We start from the raw sequence: 18,556 nt of genomic DNA on the forward strand, positions 1-18,556 counted from the left end.
TAAGAAACTGGTTAGAACTCAAGCCCAATAAACTTGCAGATCTGATTCTGTGGAGATTTGACTTTACAGCCAGTACTTTTTTTTTTTTGTATTTTCTCCTGTTCAATCACGTCCAATTCTCAGCAATTGCTTGGACAAGTCCCTGCGATTTTCTTGGCAAGGATTTTCAGAAGTGGTTTGCCCTTGCCTTTTTCCTACAGTTAAGACAAAGTTACTGGTCACCCAACTGTCTTTGTGCTTAAGAAGAAGGCTGGAACACAAGGTCTCCTAGTTTCTACCCTAATGCTTCAATCACTGTACCAAACTGGCACTCACATTGGTTGTAGTTCCAGGAAAATATAACTTTTTGAGGCTTCAACAGCTTTCTACAAGGCCTCCACGTGAGTTTTCTTCATGGCTGCCATAATTCTTGAGGGCAATATTCAGGATCTTAATGTAAGGTTGTTTCTATGACAGATAAAAAGGAGGTCAAAAGCAATATTATGATTCTTCTTTGGGGCAAAGAGATACTTGTGCAGCTAAAATATTCTATACTAACACCACACTCAAACAAAAGAACCAGGCTGCCACAACACCTACAAAGATCTCCAAAAAAAGTAGGTGTCAAACAAGTCTTTACAAGAACACTCACCCAAATAGATGTGATTTCAGGTTACAGTGCTATGTAACATATAACAAGTTGTCTGCACTTTTTCAATTTCCCAGGAAGACAGAAAGTGGAGTTTCACTTTGAGAGCATCTCATGACCAGTAGCAGACAGGACTGTGTTTTAATCATCAGGCACTTTATTATCCGAACAGCCTATGAATATTGTCTTGCTCTGCACTGAACATGCAATAGTCTTTAAGAAAACTTAAGTGCATTCTGTTTTACCATAACAGACTAACAAACTGTTGTGATCCTTTCCAAAAACATGCCCAGAACAGCGTGGATCTCCAAGGAAGGATCTTCATTGAAGTGGGAATAAATGAATCAATCTTGAAGGAGCAACCAGATCCTTTATTGTATTTGCTGGGCGGGATGGGGGGGACACAAAACACAGCTGGTTTTCTGGAAATTCTTCTTTGTGATTTGAGGTTTTACCTGCAAAAAGCTATTGTAACCCATTTCAGTGTGACAGTGCTCACATTCTAGCTCTCCTTGCAAACTAAACTTGTGCCTCCTTCCATCATCATTCAAGTTCAGCTTCTGCAAACCCATGACTTTTATGCATTGAAGCATGAATGTTAGTAGTTTTGCCAGATAGTGTTAGTGTCTTGGTTCTTTTTCACTGTACCAGTTTAACTCGGTAGGCTTATCGAGTACTTGCAGGAAACCAATACTTGTAATAGAGAAGGGAAATATGAAACAAGATAACGAATATTATATCTGCCAGTCTTTCCTTTCGTCAGCTCTTTCTGTCCTTCCTCATTCTCTCCTGCAGAACTGAATTCCCTTTTGCGCTTGTTTAGGCATCTAACTCAGCCGTTCCAAAGGCCTGAAAAAGCAGCTTGGCAAGCTTTTGCCTCTTGGAAACTTTGTAATGCAGGAGACAGTGCCCGCCATTGTGCGGCCTTTCTGCAATGGACGGGAGTAAAAGAAGCTTGAATGAGTGACTCACTTCAGGGGTACATTGATGTTTACATTTGTCTTGCAGGACTTTGCATATTTTCTTTGGAGGCCTAATTTCAGTCACCATGAAAGTAACTTCTTTTTATATATGTATATACTGTTTTCTGTCACGACATGGATCTCATTTCATCATCCATCCATTCAGACTAGCACAGCTTTCTCTCTCTAGAGGCTTCCCTTCATCCCAGCCATGAATTCATCAGTTCCATCTCTCCTGCACTTGTTTGTGTGAATGTTCACGGAACCAAAATCCAGCCCACAATTGCTTTGTGTGTTTTGGATAGCCCTCCTTCTCCTCTAAGAATTCTCTTAGCCAAGTAATTAAGTATGGTTTTTTGGTTTTGATCCATTGTGATGCTGTTGGGAGTTTTGACTATTTTGTAAGGATGGGTTTATCTTTATTCAATCATTTTTAAAAGATATTCTTCATTATTAGCTGGTTGGACACTTCAGGAATAAATGGCATCAAATATAGTAAGTAAATGGATCAATATAAATGTAGCAATGAAAATGTAAATGAGCTAAAATTTAAAGAAATGTTTTAAAAATCAGCACAGAGAAGCATATCGGAAAATCCACTATCAAAATATTTTTTTCTTGACTAATAAACTGTGCCTATCACAGTAGTATATCCTGGAGAGTTATCCACAAAACACATACATACTTTAAAATAAACAGCATAATAAAAGAATGCCAACAGGAATTGGGAATTTAATCTCCTAAACCTTATTTTGACTCTCAATAATGCTGCAAACTGAATCAGAACAGGGCCTGGAGAGGCTGGGCCTGGCAAGCTTTGCCTGAATTGTTTAGTACAATTGTATTCCAGTCAGCATCCTTGTTGCAAAAACCTAAAGAGTCCCAGATAGTTAAGTTGTTCCTTCTCACCTACGTCAGGTCTTCATTATTTATCTCCATTAGGGATTAATAAATAAAGATAGCTCCAATGTGTGTTAATGCCTTAGCTAACTCAGTGGGTCAAGTAATTTCAGAATATGGCAGGGGAAGGATACTATAAAATCTCCATTCTCTGCCCACTCCAAGGGAAGGTTACTGAAAAATCCCCATTTTCTCCCAATCAGGTGGAACTCGTGAGGCAGAGAATAGATGGGGTGGGGCCAGCCAGAGGTGGTATTTACTGATTCTCTGAACTACTCAAAATTTCCGCTACCGGTTCTCCAGAACTGGTCAGAACCTGATGAATACCACCTCTGATATGGTTACAGAAGTTTACTTTATCATGCTGGGTTTTATGTGTTTGACTGCCTTCTCTCCTTTTCTTTTTTAAATAAGGCTTTACTCATAAATGGAGTTAGAGCAGGGGATTGTATCTTTAAAGAACTGATCTTCCAACATACCTAGGTTGTGTTGAGCTAATTTGCCTAAGAGGAACGTAAACGAATGTGGGCCAAATAGCTCTCTTCCTCCCAATGGTTTAGAGATTCCCTTTTCCAGAGATCAGAGAAAAAGAATGGCAACTGGGCGTGTTTGCAAATCAGGGATGATCAATTATTTAGGGATGGGTAGCATTTTGGTGATTGGAAGCATGCCAAGTATTTTGGCAAAGTACTTTGACAGTACTTTGACTATTTTTCCTGGCCTTAGAAAACTATATCAAGCCAGCCATATGGCTCAAGGTGTAACTTGTTTTCCCCCCTCAAAGTTGTGGAAAATTGTATTGCATCTAAATATGAAATTCTGTAGAACGAAAACAAAACAAAAGAGAGGTGGGCTTTTCAAAGTTGATCTATTTAATTTAAAATATTTAAAGAGGAGGAATATGAAAGTGGAATCCATGCATTTTTAAAGTTAGTTCTTCAAACTGATTGTAATTAATAAACATATAGTTAATAAATTATAACTGGTGGTTATAGGGTTTATTTAATAATTTCATGTGCATGTATTTATGCTAATCTTAAACTGTCTGTAAAATTATAAAAATTGAGATGGAGACTACATTCATTTTCCTGTGCTTGGGCAGAAAAGCAGGAATGTTGAATTAATTTGTTAGATAATGAGAATTTTTTAATGTGGTCTTTTGTGCATATATTCTTAAAATTGTCTGTGGGAATATGTTAGACCAAGATCTTATTATAAAACTCTTATCTCCCGTGCTGGTGTTTGTTCAGCAAAATGGAAATATACTTATTTCTCAAGCAGAATATAAAAGTCATTCTTTCTATTGCTATAATATCCTGAGACATAGATTTTCACTTATATTTCATAAATCAAAGAGGAATAAAGAGTTAATACAATTAAACTGTACACACATCAGTTGTCAGAACTGGGAATATGCTGAAATGTTTTTGAAATGGCCCCAGAAAATGAATGGCTGAATTGATAAAACAGAGAAATTAAATGTTTTCTTTTAGAAATAAATATATTCTTCTCCAATGGAGTTTTCTTTAAAGTGTATCTATTTATGAGATTTAAAATAATTACAAAGAATAATTAGTTTATGTTTTTGGTTTCTTTCAGGGATGATGGTGGTGATCGTATTATTGCTGATTGCTATTGTGGTTGTTGCTGTGTGGCCTACAAAGTAATCCGAGATGATCTCATTTTGCAACTAAGTGTTAATAGTCATCTATAGCAAGGACAACCCCACTTTGTTGTTGGCACTGTCCATGGATATAGCTGTTCTCATTCCACTACGAGAGACAGGTCTATGTCTGAGCTGCGTAAAGATTTTACAAAATTCTGTATAAAACTTTGTATACTCAAGAACATAATTGGAAAAGAAATGACTCATCTGAATAAACTTCAAGGCATAAATTGAAATTAATTTCAAAGAAATACTTTGTCTATAAATGCTTCTAACAGTACTAAGTGGAACTTTGTCTTAATCTCTGCAGTGTCTAATTAAAATATTAGTATTTTCTTTCTAACACTAATTCCTTATTGCTGAAATAAATGGTTCTTCCTGAGACAATATCAAAGATTCAAGATAAACTACCATTTTTGAAGAGTGAACATCTGTCAAATAAATAAAAGCTCCACAAAATCTTTGACTTGAGTCAGAGGGCAATTATTATTGTAAAATGGTAGCTGTCAGATATATATTTTGGAAAGAAAAGATGAGGTTTCTATCCAAAAATGTAGAATTAACATATTATGTTAAATGCCTGGGTTGCTTTTCTTTACTAAGGTATATTAACAGCAGGGGGGAAATGAAATTACTCTGATACCCAGAGTTTCAAAATGTGTTTTTTTTCTATATATCTTCTAAAAGTAAATAAAAATTATTCTCTTAGCAGAATTGGCAGGAAAATGACTTCACGTCTCTCTGAAACTTGCCCCGAACACTCAAAATCTACAGTGAAGGATTAGCTGAGCATATTTGGGAGAAGGATGAGGACTTCAACTGAGACAAATCCTGTTGCATCAACATCTTTCTATTTATGCAACACTGGATTAAACCCCAGCGTTAATCCATGTCCAGATATTGTTATTTTTGCTTTATATATATATATTGACAGAGTGATCAGCTTCCTTTTTACTAAAAAACAAGGGGGTCACTTTTCCACTGAAGAGTTCTGGTCATTTCAGTTTCAGGTTTCCATTATTATTGGAGAAATTTCACTTCTGAAGCTGGAACAGGTCAAATTTTTCTGTGTTTGTGGATTCATTTGCAGTAAAAAGGGATCAGAGCGACTTGATAGCTTTTTGGTAAATCAAGCACAGAAAAGATTGGCTTATCTCCTGATCTTCAATTAAAATTGATTAATGCTATTTTCCCAAGAGGCAGTTCTCCTTGGAGAAAAAAAAGTATTTAAAAATGTCTCCTTGTGATGGGTGTCTCCTAAATTAAATGTTGAAAAGAAATAATGCATTTTTTATGGTGGAATATTTTTCTACCGGCATGTTAGATTTGCTATAAAATATTTAACATCATTGGTTTTTGAAATTACATATGTAAAGCTTTTAAGATATGTTCACATCTTCACATATTTTATATTCATTTTTATAACAATCCAGTAAATTTAGCCAAGCTGAGAGAAGAGCAGCTGAGTCTCCTGTGTTAAAATGAATTTTGAACTCTAAAGACTTCCTGGATATTTGCTTGAGAATTGAGAAACACGGGGCCCAACTAATACCACCTGGCCTATTTGTCATATGGAGATAATGTGTGAGCTAAATTCTTTTTTCAGATCAACTAAATAGTGTTTTTAAACTTAAAATATGTATTAGATGAACAGATAAATCCAAACGAAATTGTGCAGACACATCATTTATACAGTACATATTGGAGTTACCACAGAGAGTTTGGATAATAGAATCTCTGCTTCTCATCTAATTAAAGGAACCAGTTGCAAGTTAATAATTGACTAGCTGTTTTCAGAGGAGGTCATGTTCCCTCAAAGTTGAAAAGGAAGTGCCACTTTGTTCATTCTGCTGCAACAGAAGAAACTGCCATAGGTGGAAGTTTATAAGAGTTTATTTGACAGATGTCTGGATTTAGTCTTATCAAGTGGATTCTGCACTGTTACATGCTCCATCTGCTTCATTATATCATCCCATCTAACAAATGAAGGTAAAAGAAGGGTGGGTACATAAGAAAATCCACAACTTTTTTCCCCACATGTCATTAAATATATTCATATATATATAACCATAATATATTAGTATGCATTGTAAAGAAACATTGTCGCAAAACTATATGCAGAGGTCATAACTAAGCAACATTTACAGTTCATAATTATTAACAGGAATAATAGGAACAGAGGATTATTATCCCTGTATAATGAGGGGGGAGGGGAGGGGAGTTAAGGCGATCAAAGGAAGGAACACAAAGTGGACCAAGTAAGGAGGAGAACAAAGCTGTATTACTGGTGTCTGAATGTTTCAGTTGCTTCTCAGAATGGTTTGTGTTGCATTTCTTTTGTTAACATAGAGCTTGGCATATGCTCAAGAGTCCCTCAGCATTAGAGATTATATCAGTAGTCTTTACAACCCTCTCCTGTTACTCTTAAAAAATGATGTAAGGCACCAATTGGTTCTACTGCAGATACGTATATCTCACTTTGTGTGTGTGTGCTAGCAATTCTTTCGCCATCCAGAAAAACAAGATGATTTCCTTAACAATTAACATATGTGTCTTAAAAGTTGTCTTAAACAGGCATTATTTTAGCAGGGATTTAGGAAGCTTTCCAGCTATCTAAGCCATTGTATTTGATAGAGCATTCTCGCTCTATGCTAGGCCCATAAACTTCAGTTGCATTAGGGATCTCCTTTTACATAACTCTTGGCCTTCAGATAAAATTACCAGCTGAAAAAGTAGATGGACCTGGTTATATGCTGCCTCCGGAGAACATTTGATTGCGTGGTGAGAATTATGTCTCTACCAATAAATGGCCTAAAGTATTGCAATGGACTTTGTCTTAGTCTTTTCTGTTTTTTTTTAATTTGAAGCTAAAATGATCTGTTAAATATAAGGAGGTATAGTTATTTATACAAAGCTATATTTACTGTATATAGAATTACAGAACAAGCCCTTAATCATGCCAGGATAGACCCTATTGAACAAACAAAAATATTTTCTTACTACTGTAGGCAGAATCAGGATTGTTATAATATTTTCTAGTGTATTATATTTTTGATTAATATATAGATTCTGCACTAGCTATTTTACATTTTGTACTAATTCTACAATCAGCCTTGATTTCCCCCCCCCTGTCATTTCTTCTCCATTTGCTAGTTGATGCAATATCACATTTCACAGCTTTTCAGAATATTTGTGTTACAGAAGGTAAGACTTTCTCAACTCTTTGAAAGAGATTAGATACCATGAACATATATGTTTTGTAATCATTTTGAATGATTATATACAGTGGTTATCAATATCTCAAAAACAAACAAACACAAATTGCCCCCCACATTTCTGTATAGATTACAATAATGTTTACTGCTTTGTAGTCAAGATGCTGGATTTGACCACAAAGGAGACTGTCATAAAAACATTTTATCAAGATTTGCAATGAAAACACCTTGTTAATCTGAGATGTTACTCATTTGTAAATTAGGAAAGATTTACTTTCTTTTGAGGTGCTGATTACAGGCCAGGCCTGCACTCTCTTGAAATATACACATTCAAAGAAAATCATTGCATCACACACCAACACTTGAAAATTGAGGAACAATTTCTAAAGCATTTTCATGAAATCCTGAACATTACTTAGCAAATCAGACAAAGCGATGCACAAGGCCATCAAAATTGTTTTTTAGAATTTCATGGAAGAACATAGCCTGTGACATAACGGATGTTTCTGAGTTATTTCTTGAATGTAATGACTATTAATCATCCTGAAAATCTGTGAGGTGGTTAAACTTTTTATACTGTTGGTAATCTCTCTCTCTCTCTGTCTCTCTCTCCCTCCCTCCCTCCCCCTCTGCAGCCTTATGCTTTGTTCACAGTTTGCCCTAGTCCCGTTATAGTTTTGTCGGCTACCTCACAATGCCAAAGAATTATTTTTTAAAAAACAACAACAAATCAAGAGTTCTGTAAAGTCCTGACTTGTCTTTAGTCAGCAAAATCTGGATACCAAAAGCAAGGGGAAAAAAAGCCAAAAAAGTAAAAAAAAAAAATCTGCATGACCCAAGTCTTTTTTTGGGGGGTAAAAACTAATAAATGGGGAAAGATACCTCATCACTGCTGCTAATATGTCTGCAATTTGACTCTAAATAGTGCCTTGTTTTCATATATCCTAGACAAACTCACTCCAATGCAAAACAGCATATAATTTTTCCTAGGACATAACCCAGGAGAGAATTTGTTCATTAATTTAATGGACAATGGGTCAACATAGAAACACCTTTCTTAGTAGAATATGTATCAGATATAATTAAATGCCTCTTCTTCCACTTACTTTTTTCTATTCATTTCCACATTGCTGTCTGGATAACGGATCTCCTGTTAAAAGCTTGGTATCATTGGCTCTGAGTTCTCTGCTTTGGCTGCTAAAATCAACCGGGGCTCCATCTATTGATCTTAGTTAGATCTTGAGGGATGGGTATAAAGTGCTCAGCGGCTACAAGCTTATTGTTCTTCCTCTGAGGAATTTCAACAGAAGGTACGGATTATATTGCATTTCTCATAAAGTGGTACTAGACGTGGTTGATTCTTTCAGAGAACGCAGCCTGGAAAAACTAGAACTATAGAGATATTTTAAATGAGAACAAACCAACATAAAACCAGTTTTAATTAGTTCAACCCCCTATTTAGAAACTATTGTCAATTCTGGAAGGCAGTGTGAGTCTCTGAGAACAGTGCTTAGCCTTTTTTGTTACTCCATAGCTATCAATATCATATTTCTGTTAGTTTTGACAACAGCTTGCTTTCTGCAAAGACATTTCATGGTTAGGGTTATTTTTAAGTCTTGTGGAGTGATGTAGAGTTGCCAGATATATTTTTTGTGTGTCTGAAACTAATGGCATACACTACAGATATTCTGCCTGCTTTTACCCAATATTCCTTAATTTTCTGAGGAAACACATTGTTTGTGTGTGCCTATGTCTGTATATGTATAGTATATACGAATACTTACATCATTAATTTTATAAACCTAAAGCAGGAGTTTGAGCAAAAATAACAGAGGATTTCAGCTGGCATTCCAATGAATACTACAATGATCTGGAAAGTTAGTTTTGACAAGCTCAAATATGCTGGATATCATTCCCATATGATGAACAAGCTGAGAGTAGGAAGTTGAGATGTTTTACTGAGGTTAATCCAAAAAGCTCCAGCTAAACTGCACATAAGGGGCCACTATTATCACAAAGATCCCTTAGCAGATAAATCAAGATATGAAATTATAAAATGTTTGAAAGCTGCTACTTCCTAAGAGAGAAAACTTTTTGGAATGACTCATCTCCATGTGTATCATGACGAGTTGGTAAAAACGGGCTGTATCAAAGAGTGGGATGGAAGAACGTTATTTTCTAACGTTACCCAATGTGTAACGTTTCTTCAAAGGAATAGAATTCAGAAGGGAAATCACAGCCATTTATTATGGAGAGAAGGGCCCACAATGTAAACTCCCTCCTCTGTTACTATTTTACTACTAAAATGTGAGGCTGATATTTACTTTTATTCCCATTATTTTTCAGACTAAGCCATTTTTGGACCTTGGACAATTTTGGATTTAAATTCTTTCTAGGTTCAAAATTAGAACTGATGAAATCTCTTCTGACACAGACACCAATGCTGGGAGAATGGTCTACAACAGCACTGAAGAAAGTGATTTATGACCATTTTTCACACTTACAATCGTTGCAGCATCCCCATGATCAGTGGTGGGTTCCTACTGGTTTGTACTGGTTCAGCCGAACCGGTAGTGGTCTGGCGGCTGGGTCTCTGGAACCGGCAGCGACCTAGGGCTGCCAGGCCCCCCAAACCGTTTCCCGGGTTAGTGCTGACAGCATCGCCATCTTGTTTTTCCGTTCTGTGCATGCGCAGAACAATTTTAATTGCACTGCGCATGCGCGTGCGGGGGCACACACAAGTGAACCGGCAGTAGTGCCAGGTGGAACCCACCCCTGCCCATGATCATGTGTTCAAAATTTGGATATTTGGCAACTGGCTCATATTTATGATGGTTACAGTGTCCTGGAGTCATGTGATCTCCTTTTGCCACCTTTTGATAAGCAAAGTCAGTGGGGAAACCAGATTCATTTAAAAACCAGGTTACTAATTTAACAACTTCAGTTATTCACTTAACAAACATGGCGAGAAAAGTCATAAAATGGGGCAAAACTAAACAAATTTCTCACTTAGCAACATAAATGTTGGGCTCAATTGTGGTCGTAACTTGGGGACTGTATTTTTCTGTCAAAATTCAGCAGATAGAAAAAAGGGAAGGTCCAGAGGTTTCTGCAAATGTGCAAAGCAACAAAGCCAGTGTATTCTCTTCTTTCCCAAGAACAATTTCTCTTACTCCCCCTACCATTTACTTCCCTGGCACCTGGCCATTTTACACTTTTTTGTGCTGAATTTAATGCACCCTTCCTGGTTTGCTTGCAAGGGAAGTGGAGACTGAATGAACAGAAAGCTCACTTTTTGTGAACTTAATATGGAAGAGAAAGCCCACAGCCAACTTTTCTGTTTAAGGAAGTGCAGAGAATTTCTGTAGAAGAAATGTGGTAGAATGATTCTCTCATTCTAAATTATAGTCAGTACCAAATTTTACAAGTAAGAAATTAAATCTACATATAGTAAGCTCTTTAAAACAAAATGATTAATTAGCTCGGACTCTTTTTCATCTTTATAAGCAGTAGTAAAACTTCTTTGATTCTCCCCCCCCCCTTCTCTTCATCCATGCATGTAAGTAAGATACAAATCTTGACAAATTCAGCCAGACCATAAGATGATCTGCAGTTCAGAAACATGCTTGATGGAGACAGCAGCACTGTTGTAGTCTTACATGAGATATTAATGACCACAATCGAGACACACTAATATGGAAAGATGGAATGTCTTTGCACACTTTCATAAAGCATGTTTCCATGGTCTGGAGCTGAAATATTAACACTGTTATCTCAAGAGAAAAATCAGTATAGGATCTGTCCTATGTAACTTTTGCTTTATGCAATTGAGATGAATATCATTTATTTATAAAGCAGTTACTATTTTGAGATAGCATTTGTTTCATGTTTTGATGAATTTAGGAAAAAAAACTGGTTTTCTTTTGGTGGAGTTTTGTTCACAAATGCAGCACTGCAAGAGGATTTTCTAAAAAGCCAGGTCTAGTAATTTGATCCTTCTTTTAACTGAGTGTTGACTAGTATTATTCTAGGTATTGCTACTCATTGGGTATCCATCACTCAACTGTTCCATAAATGCATCCTTCTTCATAATTCTCATCTTCCTTTCTTTAGAAGCAAGTTGCCTTTTTTATATGAGCAATAAAAATTTAGTGTACATTTCACACTTTTGTGATTGCTCTCATTTACAATGGCAAGTACGGTACAGTCTTGTAAATTGCTGTGTAATAGATGATAGAAGAACCATCCAGCAGACTGTTATGCAGTACCCCATGATCAATTTTTAGCCAACAATCCCGTTCGTCTGTTCTTCCTACAAGCAGCAATCTCTTTCCAATATTGTTCTTTTCAGTGACAAGTTGGATGGTTCTTATGTTTGGACTTGAGAAGTAGTTAAGGTGGTGAATTTAAGGCAGTTTATCATTCTTCAGACCAAAATGATTTGAGAAAAAAGTGAAAAAAAAGGAAATCAAATGGGAGAACAGGAAGTAGTAACTGATCTAATATTTGTTACTATGGTGAGTAGGGATTTACAATTAGTTTTCTCACTAGTTTTTGTGTGGGTTTTGTATTTATGAGGGCCAAAATGGGCATAACTCACAGGTTATTAATTCCTCACTTGTCCTCTCCAACCCAGTTGCATATAAATTGCAAAGTGAGCTTCTTGCCAGTGTCCCTAATCCCACTTCATCTGCTCTGACTCGGACACAAAAGGATGTGCAGTCTTTCCTTGTCTCTGATCTTCCCTCTAGGCTTTCTTGCATTTACCCTTCTTTTCTCGTTGCTGGAACTTTCTCAGGCGCCTGGCCCATGTGTCCCTCCATTGTATCACAAGGCTGCTTTTGTCTGCTACAAGGCCATTCTGATCTGGAGAGTTCTCATCATGGCCCAGTAACAAATATTTCTTCATAGACTTGACCTTGGGACACTTGCAGGCAATGTCCTTGGAGCGTATCCAGAGGATCTGGTCACCACGCCGTATCCGGTTCGCCCCTTGCTTGTAAACAGAGATAATGTTGACTGTGAACTTCCACCATTCTGCAGCTTTCTCTGCTTTCAGGATGTGGATCTGGACAGCTGGAGACAGAAAGTCAGGAGAAGGTCATTTCTTTAATGCGTTTTGCAGTTTTCCTCAAGATCGTCACAGTGAAAAGCAAGATTTGCCTGTGTTCACCCATTACGCAGAAATGTAACGTGATTAGGGATTTGATATGCCCCTAATGTTTAATTCCCTGTGCTTCGCTAAACGTCACACATTCAGTTCAAAATGAAAAGCGGTGCTTTAGGATGCTTGTACTGAATCAATAATTCAATCTGGGTTATTGCTTTAAAAACAGAGTAGCTCTTTAATTATTATTTGTGCATTCCTATTTTTAAGAAAGACTATATTAAGATTATATTAAGAGAGATTATATAGTCTGGGTATCAACTTTGGCTCCAGTGTTCACACAGCATGTTTAACCAGGTCATTTACACATTTACAACACATTAAAAATATTTTTTTTATCTGTATATGGGTTTTTAAAGGCAGGGGCATGCTTAGGTTGTTCAGATGCAGATTGTCTGTCTGACTTGTGATTCAGTATGATGTTTGCATCCCCAAAAGGCTTATTTATGCTAAACGTCTTAGAAGATTTTTTTTTCTATAAACGATTCAGTACTTCAACCTGGCTGCCCCAAGCAAAGAATTTATGAGAATATATGGTCAATCTTTCCTTCTGTTTCTCATGCTCTAGAAACTTTTCTCCCTACTTTTCCTTCTTTGTGACCTTTGCAATGATGTACTGCATTCCAAGCAGGGCCGGATTTTCCTATAGGCTAACTAGGCTTCAGCCTAGGGCCTCAAGATCAAGAGGGGCCTTTTATTTTTATTTATTATCCGTGCCACATTTTTTATAAAGGTTAGTACCAATTACAACATGTTTCATTTAATATATTGATATATATCACAGTAATGATGTATTTTATTATCTCTCATGTAATTTACAAACTTAAAAATGGGAGGTGAAAGGGCCCCATAAGTGGAATAGCCTAGGGCCTCTTTTCATCTAAATCCGGCCCTGATTCCAAGCCTAACAATGATGGAATAGTTCCTATGTTTCTTTTGCCCATGAATTTGAGGCTTGCTATGAAATTAAGGGAGAGAAAAAGACAGAGAGAAAAACCAGACTGTTCTGGCCTAATATGATGAAAGTGGCCCTGGTAACAAAAGGCACCACTTTCATTTTCAGCAAAGAGAAAGGGAGGGGGGAGAGAAACAAAAACTCACCCAAGACGTTGCCACTTCGTGTTGTTTTGGCTTATCACCAGCCAGCTTCTGAAAAGGATCTCGCTGCACTATATTTTCACAGACTAGAAGCCTCATCTAGTAGATTTGATGAGACGAATAGGCTGTCCTATTTTATTTTGGGTAGAAGCTAATTGGAATCTCAGAAATTAAGAAGTTTACGTAGTAAGGAGGAAGAAGAAGTTGGATGTGCCAGTGAAATATTAGAAGGAAGAATTAATCAAATAATCTCAGATCTTCAACAGTTGTCAAAGATAAAATCAAGCAAGCCTGAAATCCAAAGATCCAATGAAACAGTGAAACATTATCGCTGTGTAATGATTTGGTGTTGAATTCACACTGAGCTACATTATGTACAATTGAGAATACTGAAGTCATGGGTAGCACTATCTTTTACTACATGGTAAGCTGCCCAGATGGGTGGCAGAAACTTTAATTGATTAAGAGCAACATGGGCCTCTTCCATTTTCATCTTTCCTTAGTGAGCAACAGTGGCAGAAATATCAAATCAAGAGCTCCAGCCAGTCACCAAAGGTGGCAATCATTTGCAAGCTTTGCGTGCTTTTAGGAGGACCCTACTTTGGCTATGTCAAGTAGCAGGCAGAAGGGCTGTGTCTCATGTTCCCCGTGCACTGCTATTGCTGTTCTCCACAGAACACCTTGAATGCAGAAGCCATGGGTGCCTAAATACTTCCCTGGTGAGTGAGAAAATAGCAGCCACTGTCAATTGCCTAGAAAGGAGGCGAGGAACGGCTGGACCATGGGATAGAAGTAGATCTCTGAGAAGCTGCTCTTCCTTCCCCTCCATCCCAGGGGATGAAGCAGACCGCAGAAGGGCAGGGGAGCTCTCATCTTGAGTAAGAGCAGCACGCCTTATTCTAATCTGTCTTTCACCTGCTGACAGGCTTACTATCGCTGGTTGCCTGCCAAGCGCTCAAAGAGACATTTGCCTCAAAGAAAACTTCCAAGCCAGCTGGTTAAAAGGGTTGAGAACCTCTCACAGCAGGGAAAAGGAAGCAGCCACCAGAGATAACCCCATCTGGTTCCATTCATGGCAAAGCTTGTCCTTTGAGCCTGAAAGCTATCCCCATTCAATCTCCATTCTGGTAGCTGGGAGAAAACCTTTACAGTGGGAATAGAGAGGGGCAAGCAGCAGAAGCCCCATAAGCAGTTCCATAAGATGCTACTTTTCCAGAAAATCTCTCTTCCCTCCCCCACTTCCCCAAGGGAGACCCAAAGAAAGTGAGCAATATTTTTTTCTTGCCTGGGCTCCTGGGGACACTGCTTCTGGCATCCGGGTTCAGCTTTGTCTAAATGTATCTTAGACGTGCATGCTTTTGAGATGGTGAACAGAAAAAAATGGGATTCCTCCTGGTGGCTTGTCAGTTTTACTGATCAAGAAAAACAGTCAACAGTGGTAGATTTATTGATTTATTTAAATCCCACTTTTATTATTTTTAGAAATGTTTGAAGAAGCTTTCCTCCTATGGTAAAATTGCATTTCTCAGAATGCCAGCTGCATTCACAGCATAGGCAGGGCTCCAACTATTATACTCAAGCAGAAGCTATGGGGAAATAGGTAGTTTTTGGGTAGATAAATAAGGAGAGCTCAAGGAAGATGCATTTTAGCTGAGAAGCGCTTTCTATCCAGAAAAAGGCCAACATCAGGAAGAAATAGGTAAGATACACAATTACACCAAACACTTATAATCTTGGAATGTTTGTTTGTTATGGTCTTTATTCACTTCAATTTCCTTGCAAGATTTTTAAAGAACTAATAGTACTGAAAACTGAGGCATACTCAATAAATATACAGTACTGAAAGGAGATTGGGACCACATCCATTTATTAATGTGCTACTAGCCAACCGCCAGATGGCACTATAATACTATAGGCACTGAGAGATTGTCCCAAAGGTGCTTTTTCAAGAGGCAACTGGACTTAGTTTTTTTCTTTGAAGTTTTTTTGCTTCTCATCCAAGAAGCTTCTTCAGCTCTGAAGCGGATGAGAAGTGAAACATCTTCAAAGAAAAACAAGTACGGTAAGTCCAACAAGTTGTCTCTTGAAAAGCACCTGTGGGACAACCATGACCTGAATGACTGAGAATCTCCATAGGGACTGAGGAATTGTGAGCGCTTCCCAAAATGAGAAGACACCACTTACACACCTGCTAGCCCACTGAGATAAAGTCCTGCTGAACTCAGAAGTTTGCTTATACGTACCATCAGGATTGCACTTTAAAGGGCTTGCTACTATTCCAGCATGTTAGACACTGTATAATGTATAAATAAGAATTCTTAATGGTTTTTGTGGTGTGGGAGAAATCATTTTGCATTCAGAATTTTCACCCATTGAAATTTCAAAGATATAGCACAAACCTTTAAAATAGTAATGGGAGGAAATGATAACAAAATATGTTATTGTGGTCTTATGTTGAATAAAGGCAAGGCTATCACTTCCAAAGAATTCCAGGACTATTTTAAATATCAACCTAAATCCAACATTGATTTCAAAAGATTTTCAATATAGTCATTTGGAATACCTTCCCCTTCCTTCCAGGGTGTACAAATTTAAAGTTGTCCAATTAATCCATACTGGTTCTTAGCAGCTATTCTAATTCCCATTATTGGCAGACCCAGAGGTATTTGGAGTGGGGCAGCCTAGAAATTTAAATCATAATAAAAGTAATAGTGCCACTTATCCTCTCTGTAGCAACAGTCATCGTTAATTTTTTAAATCTTTGAAATGGGAACAGATTTCTATAGTTTTTTTTAAAAAACTGTTTAAATTTAAAAATTAGACATCTTCAACATAGCTTTTGAAATTACAACAGATTCATTTTGTCATCACCTTTACCTGGTTCAACAGATTTTGCTGGGCTCCCTTCCCCTGTGGCTTATGAGCATCCTGGCAGAAGCTGATCTGTCACAGAGATTTCCCCCCCATTACACCCAGAGGCATACAGCGGCAAGAAACTGTACTGTAGTTGTCATCCTTGCAAAATCTTCCTAGCGCAAAGCTTTACGGTGTTATATATTTTGCACAAGAGTTATTAGAATAGCATATGTTTCCTCTTGCTTTCTCTCTGCATTGCTATCCCCAGGAGTTTTGGGCTAAAATGTGGAACACTTTTTAAAAAATCTTTTGAAAACATTTTTTTTTTTTAAATTTCCGTGAACAGCTGCCTTTCAACAAAGACTAACCAGAGTCTTCATGAAAGAAGGATTTTTCCAAACAAATCTGTAACGGGTGGTGATCTCACCTTTTGGACAGGAACCCTCCCCTGCAATTTACCCTCTCTTGCACACCTAAACATGTAGACGCTTACTTACACACACTCCCATTGTTTCTTAATAAATATAAGAACTGACTGGTGGGAAGTTGCATTGGACTGTCTCAGAACCAAATTAAAATGAAATCATCTTCTGGTCAAACTTAGTTCCTGGGGGCTTCATGTAGATACCCACACAGTTTTCTTGGCAATAGTGGTTCTCTATTGCCTTCTTCCATTTGTTAGTTTATTTTACATTCTAGTCTAGTCAACCTCCCAGCTCAGTCTACAGTTCTGGAATACCTGATGGTGTCCCATCCAAGAACTTACTAGACTTAAATCTGCAAAATGTGACAAAGCATACTGATATTGGATGACTAATTTCACACACAAAAAAAATGGTCAGTGCTTTTGGAAATAAATCTAGGTATGTGCCTGCCTGAAATACTACAATTCCAACTGCCTAGAATAAAAAGTAGAAATGCATGCATGTTTGCCTACTCACATTTATATGAAAGAATGGAGTAGAATGGAATAAGCAGTGCATCAGCATTGAGAGATTAAAGAGCTCAGGAAACTGAAACCTTCTCTTGCCTTTCTCAGTCTACATGTAGCATTACACAACCAGTTAAGAAACTCATAGTCTCCTTCTACTCCTTTTGGGCGGGATAATGACATCTCAGTTGAACAGCTATTAATGATTGTCTGGGATACCAAAGGTGTCCCCATATGCCATTGCATTTAGCTTGAACTTGACACTTCTGCTTTTGATTCTTCCTACTGCTATTTTTGAATGAACCATCAGTTGCCTCTGTATGAAAAACCAGTACAAACCAAAGATGAAAAAACTCCCACTACCCCACCACAATAGCATTTCAATGTAGCTCTGTGGTTTGGCTGCACCTTGTATTTAATTCTACCTGTATAACTAGCAGAATTTTTAGGATTGATTTGGAGCGTATCCAATCTGCGGCAGTTTTCAGTTTACATCTCTGTTTTTAGCCAGGCAAGTTATTTAATAAAAGTGAGTTTATATATGCACTAACACCAAAATGTGCTTTTTCTTCCAAATGTATGAGAATGTGTAGCTGAGAATCCTGTAAATAATAAATGTATTGTTACTGTTGGTGAAGGGATTTACATAATCCCTATCCTGGTGCTTTCTGATACGTTTAACTGCATCTTCCAGGAATCTCATTATTAATCATCTATTAATAGTCATCAATATATTAATCATGGAAAAGATGATAAACGGGCCTTTCTCCCATTGGTAAATTAGAGGTAGGCAATCAAGTGAGGAGAAAGATTTGATGTCTCTTTCTGTTAGATCTGGGCAACGAGAGACAGACTGCGGACACGTAGTGACTTAACAGCTCTTTATTAGTAGTAGTAATGATCCAGCTTGCTCTGTGGTCGGAGGGTTCCCCTTTTATAGGGATCGGGTACGCCCCTCGACCAATCAGAACGATACCTGTTTCCCGCTGTAGCAGCGGACCAGAGGGGAGACTTACTACGATATATGCTAATATCTAACACCCCTCCCCTCCTAGATGGAACGTTGCGGTAGGTAACATAGTCTTTTAGGTATGTAGGTGTTTGTCTTGCTCAGGAGGAGCGTCGTAGTTCGG

At 37.6% G+C, this 18,556-nt stretch overlaps 2 protein-coding genes across 3 annotated transcripts in view; one reads left to right on the plus strand and one right to left on the minus strand.

Annotated features, from left to right (window-relative positions):
* STX8 (syntaxin 8) overlaps positions 1 to 4,560 on the plus strand; it is a 65,417-nt gene extending 60,857 nt beyond the window's left edge. The window contains exon 8 of the mRNA XM_081939818.1: positions 4,090 to 4,560. Within this exon, the coding sequence (XP_081795944.1) occupies positions 4,090 to 4,157 (68 nt within the window). The 3' untranslated portion in view covers positions 4,158 to 4,560. The remainder of the gene's footprint in view (positions 1 to 4,089) is intronic.
* A 3,493-nt stretch (positions 4,561 to 8,053) lies between these two features.
* The window catches only part of NTN1 (netrin 1), a 148,178-nt gene continuing 137,675 nt past the window's right edge, over positions 8,054 to 18,556 (minus strand). For both annotated transcript variants that reach the window (XM_081939817.1, XM_081939816.1), the window contains exon 7: positions 8,054 to 12,447. In XM_081939817.1, coding sequence (XP_081795943.1) covers positions 12,119 to 12,447 — 329 coding nt within the window. In that variant the 3' untranslated portion in view covers positions 8,054 to 12,118. The remainder of the gene's footprint in view (positions 12,448 to 18,556) is intronic.

The sequence above is a fragment of the Natrix helvetica genome, assembly GCF_964273705.1.
Source record: "Natrix helvetica genome assembly, chromosome: 1".
Lineage (NCBI taxonomy): Eukaryota > Metazoa > Chordata > Lepidosauria > Squamata > Natricidae > Natrix > Natrix helvetica.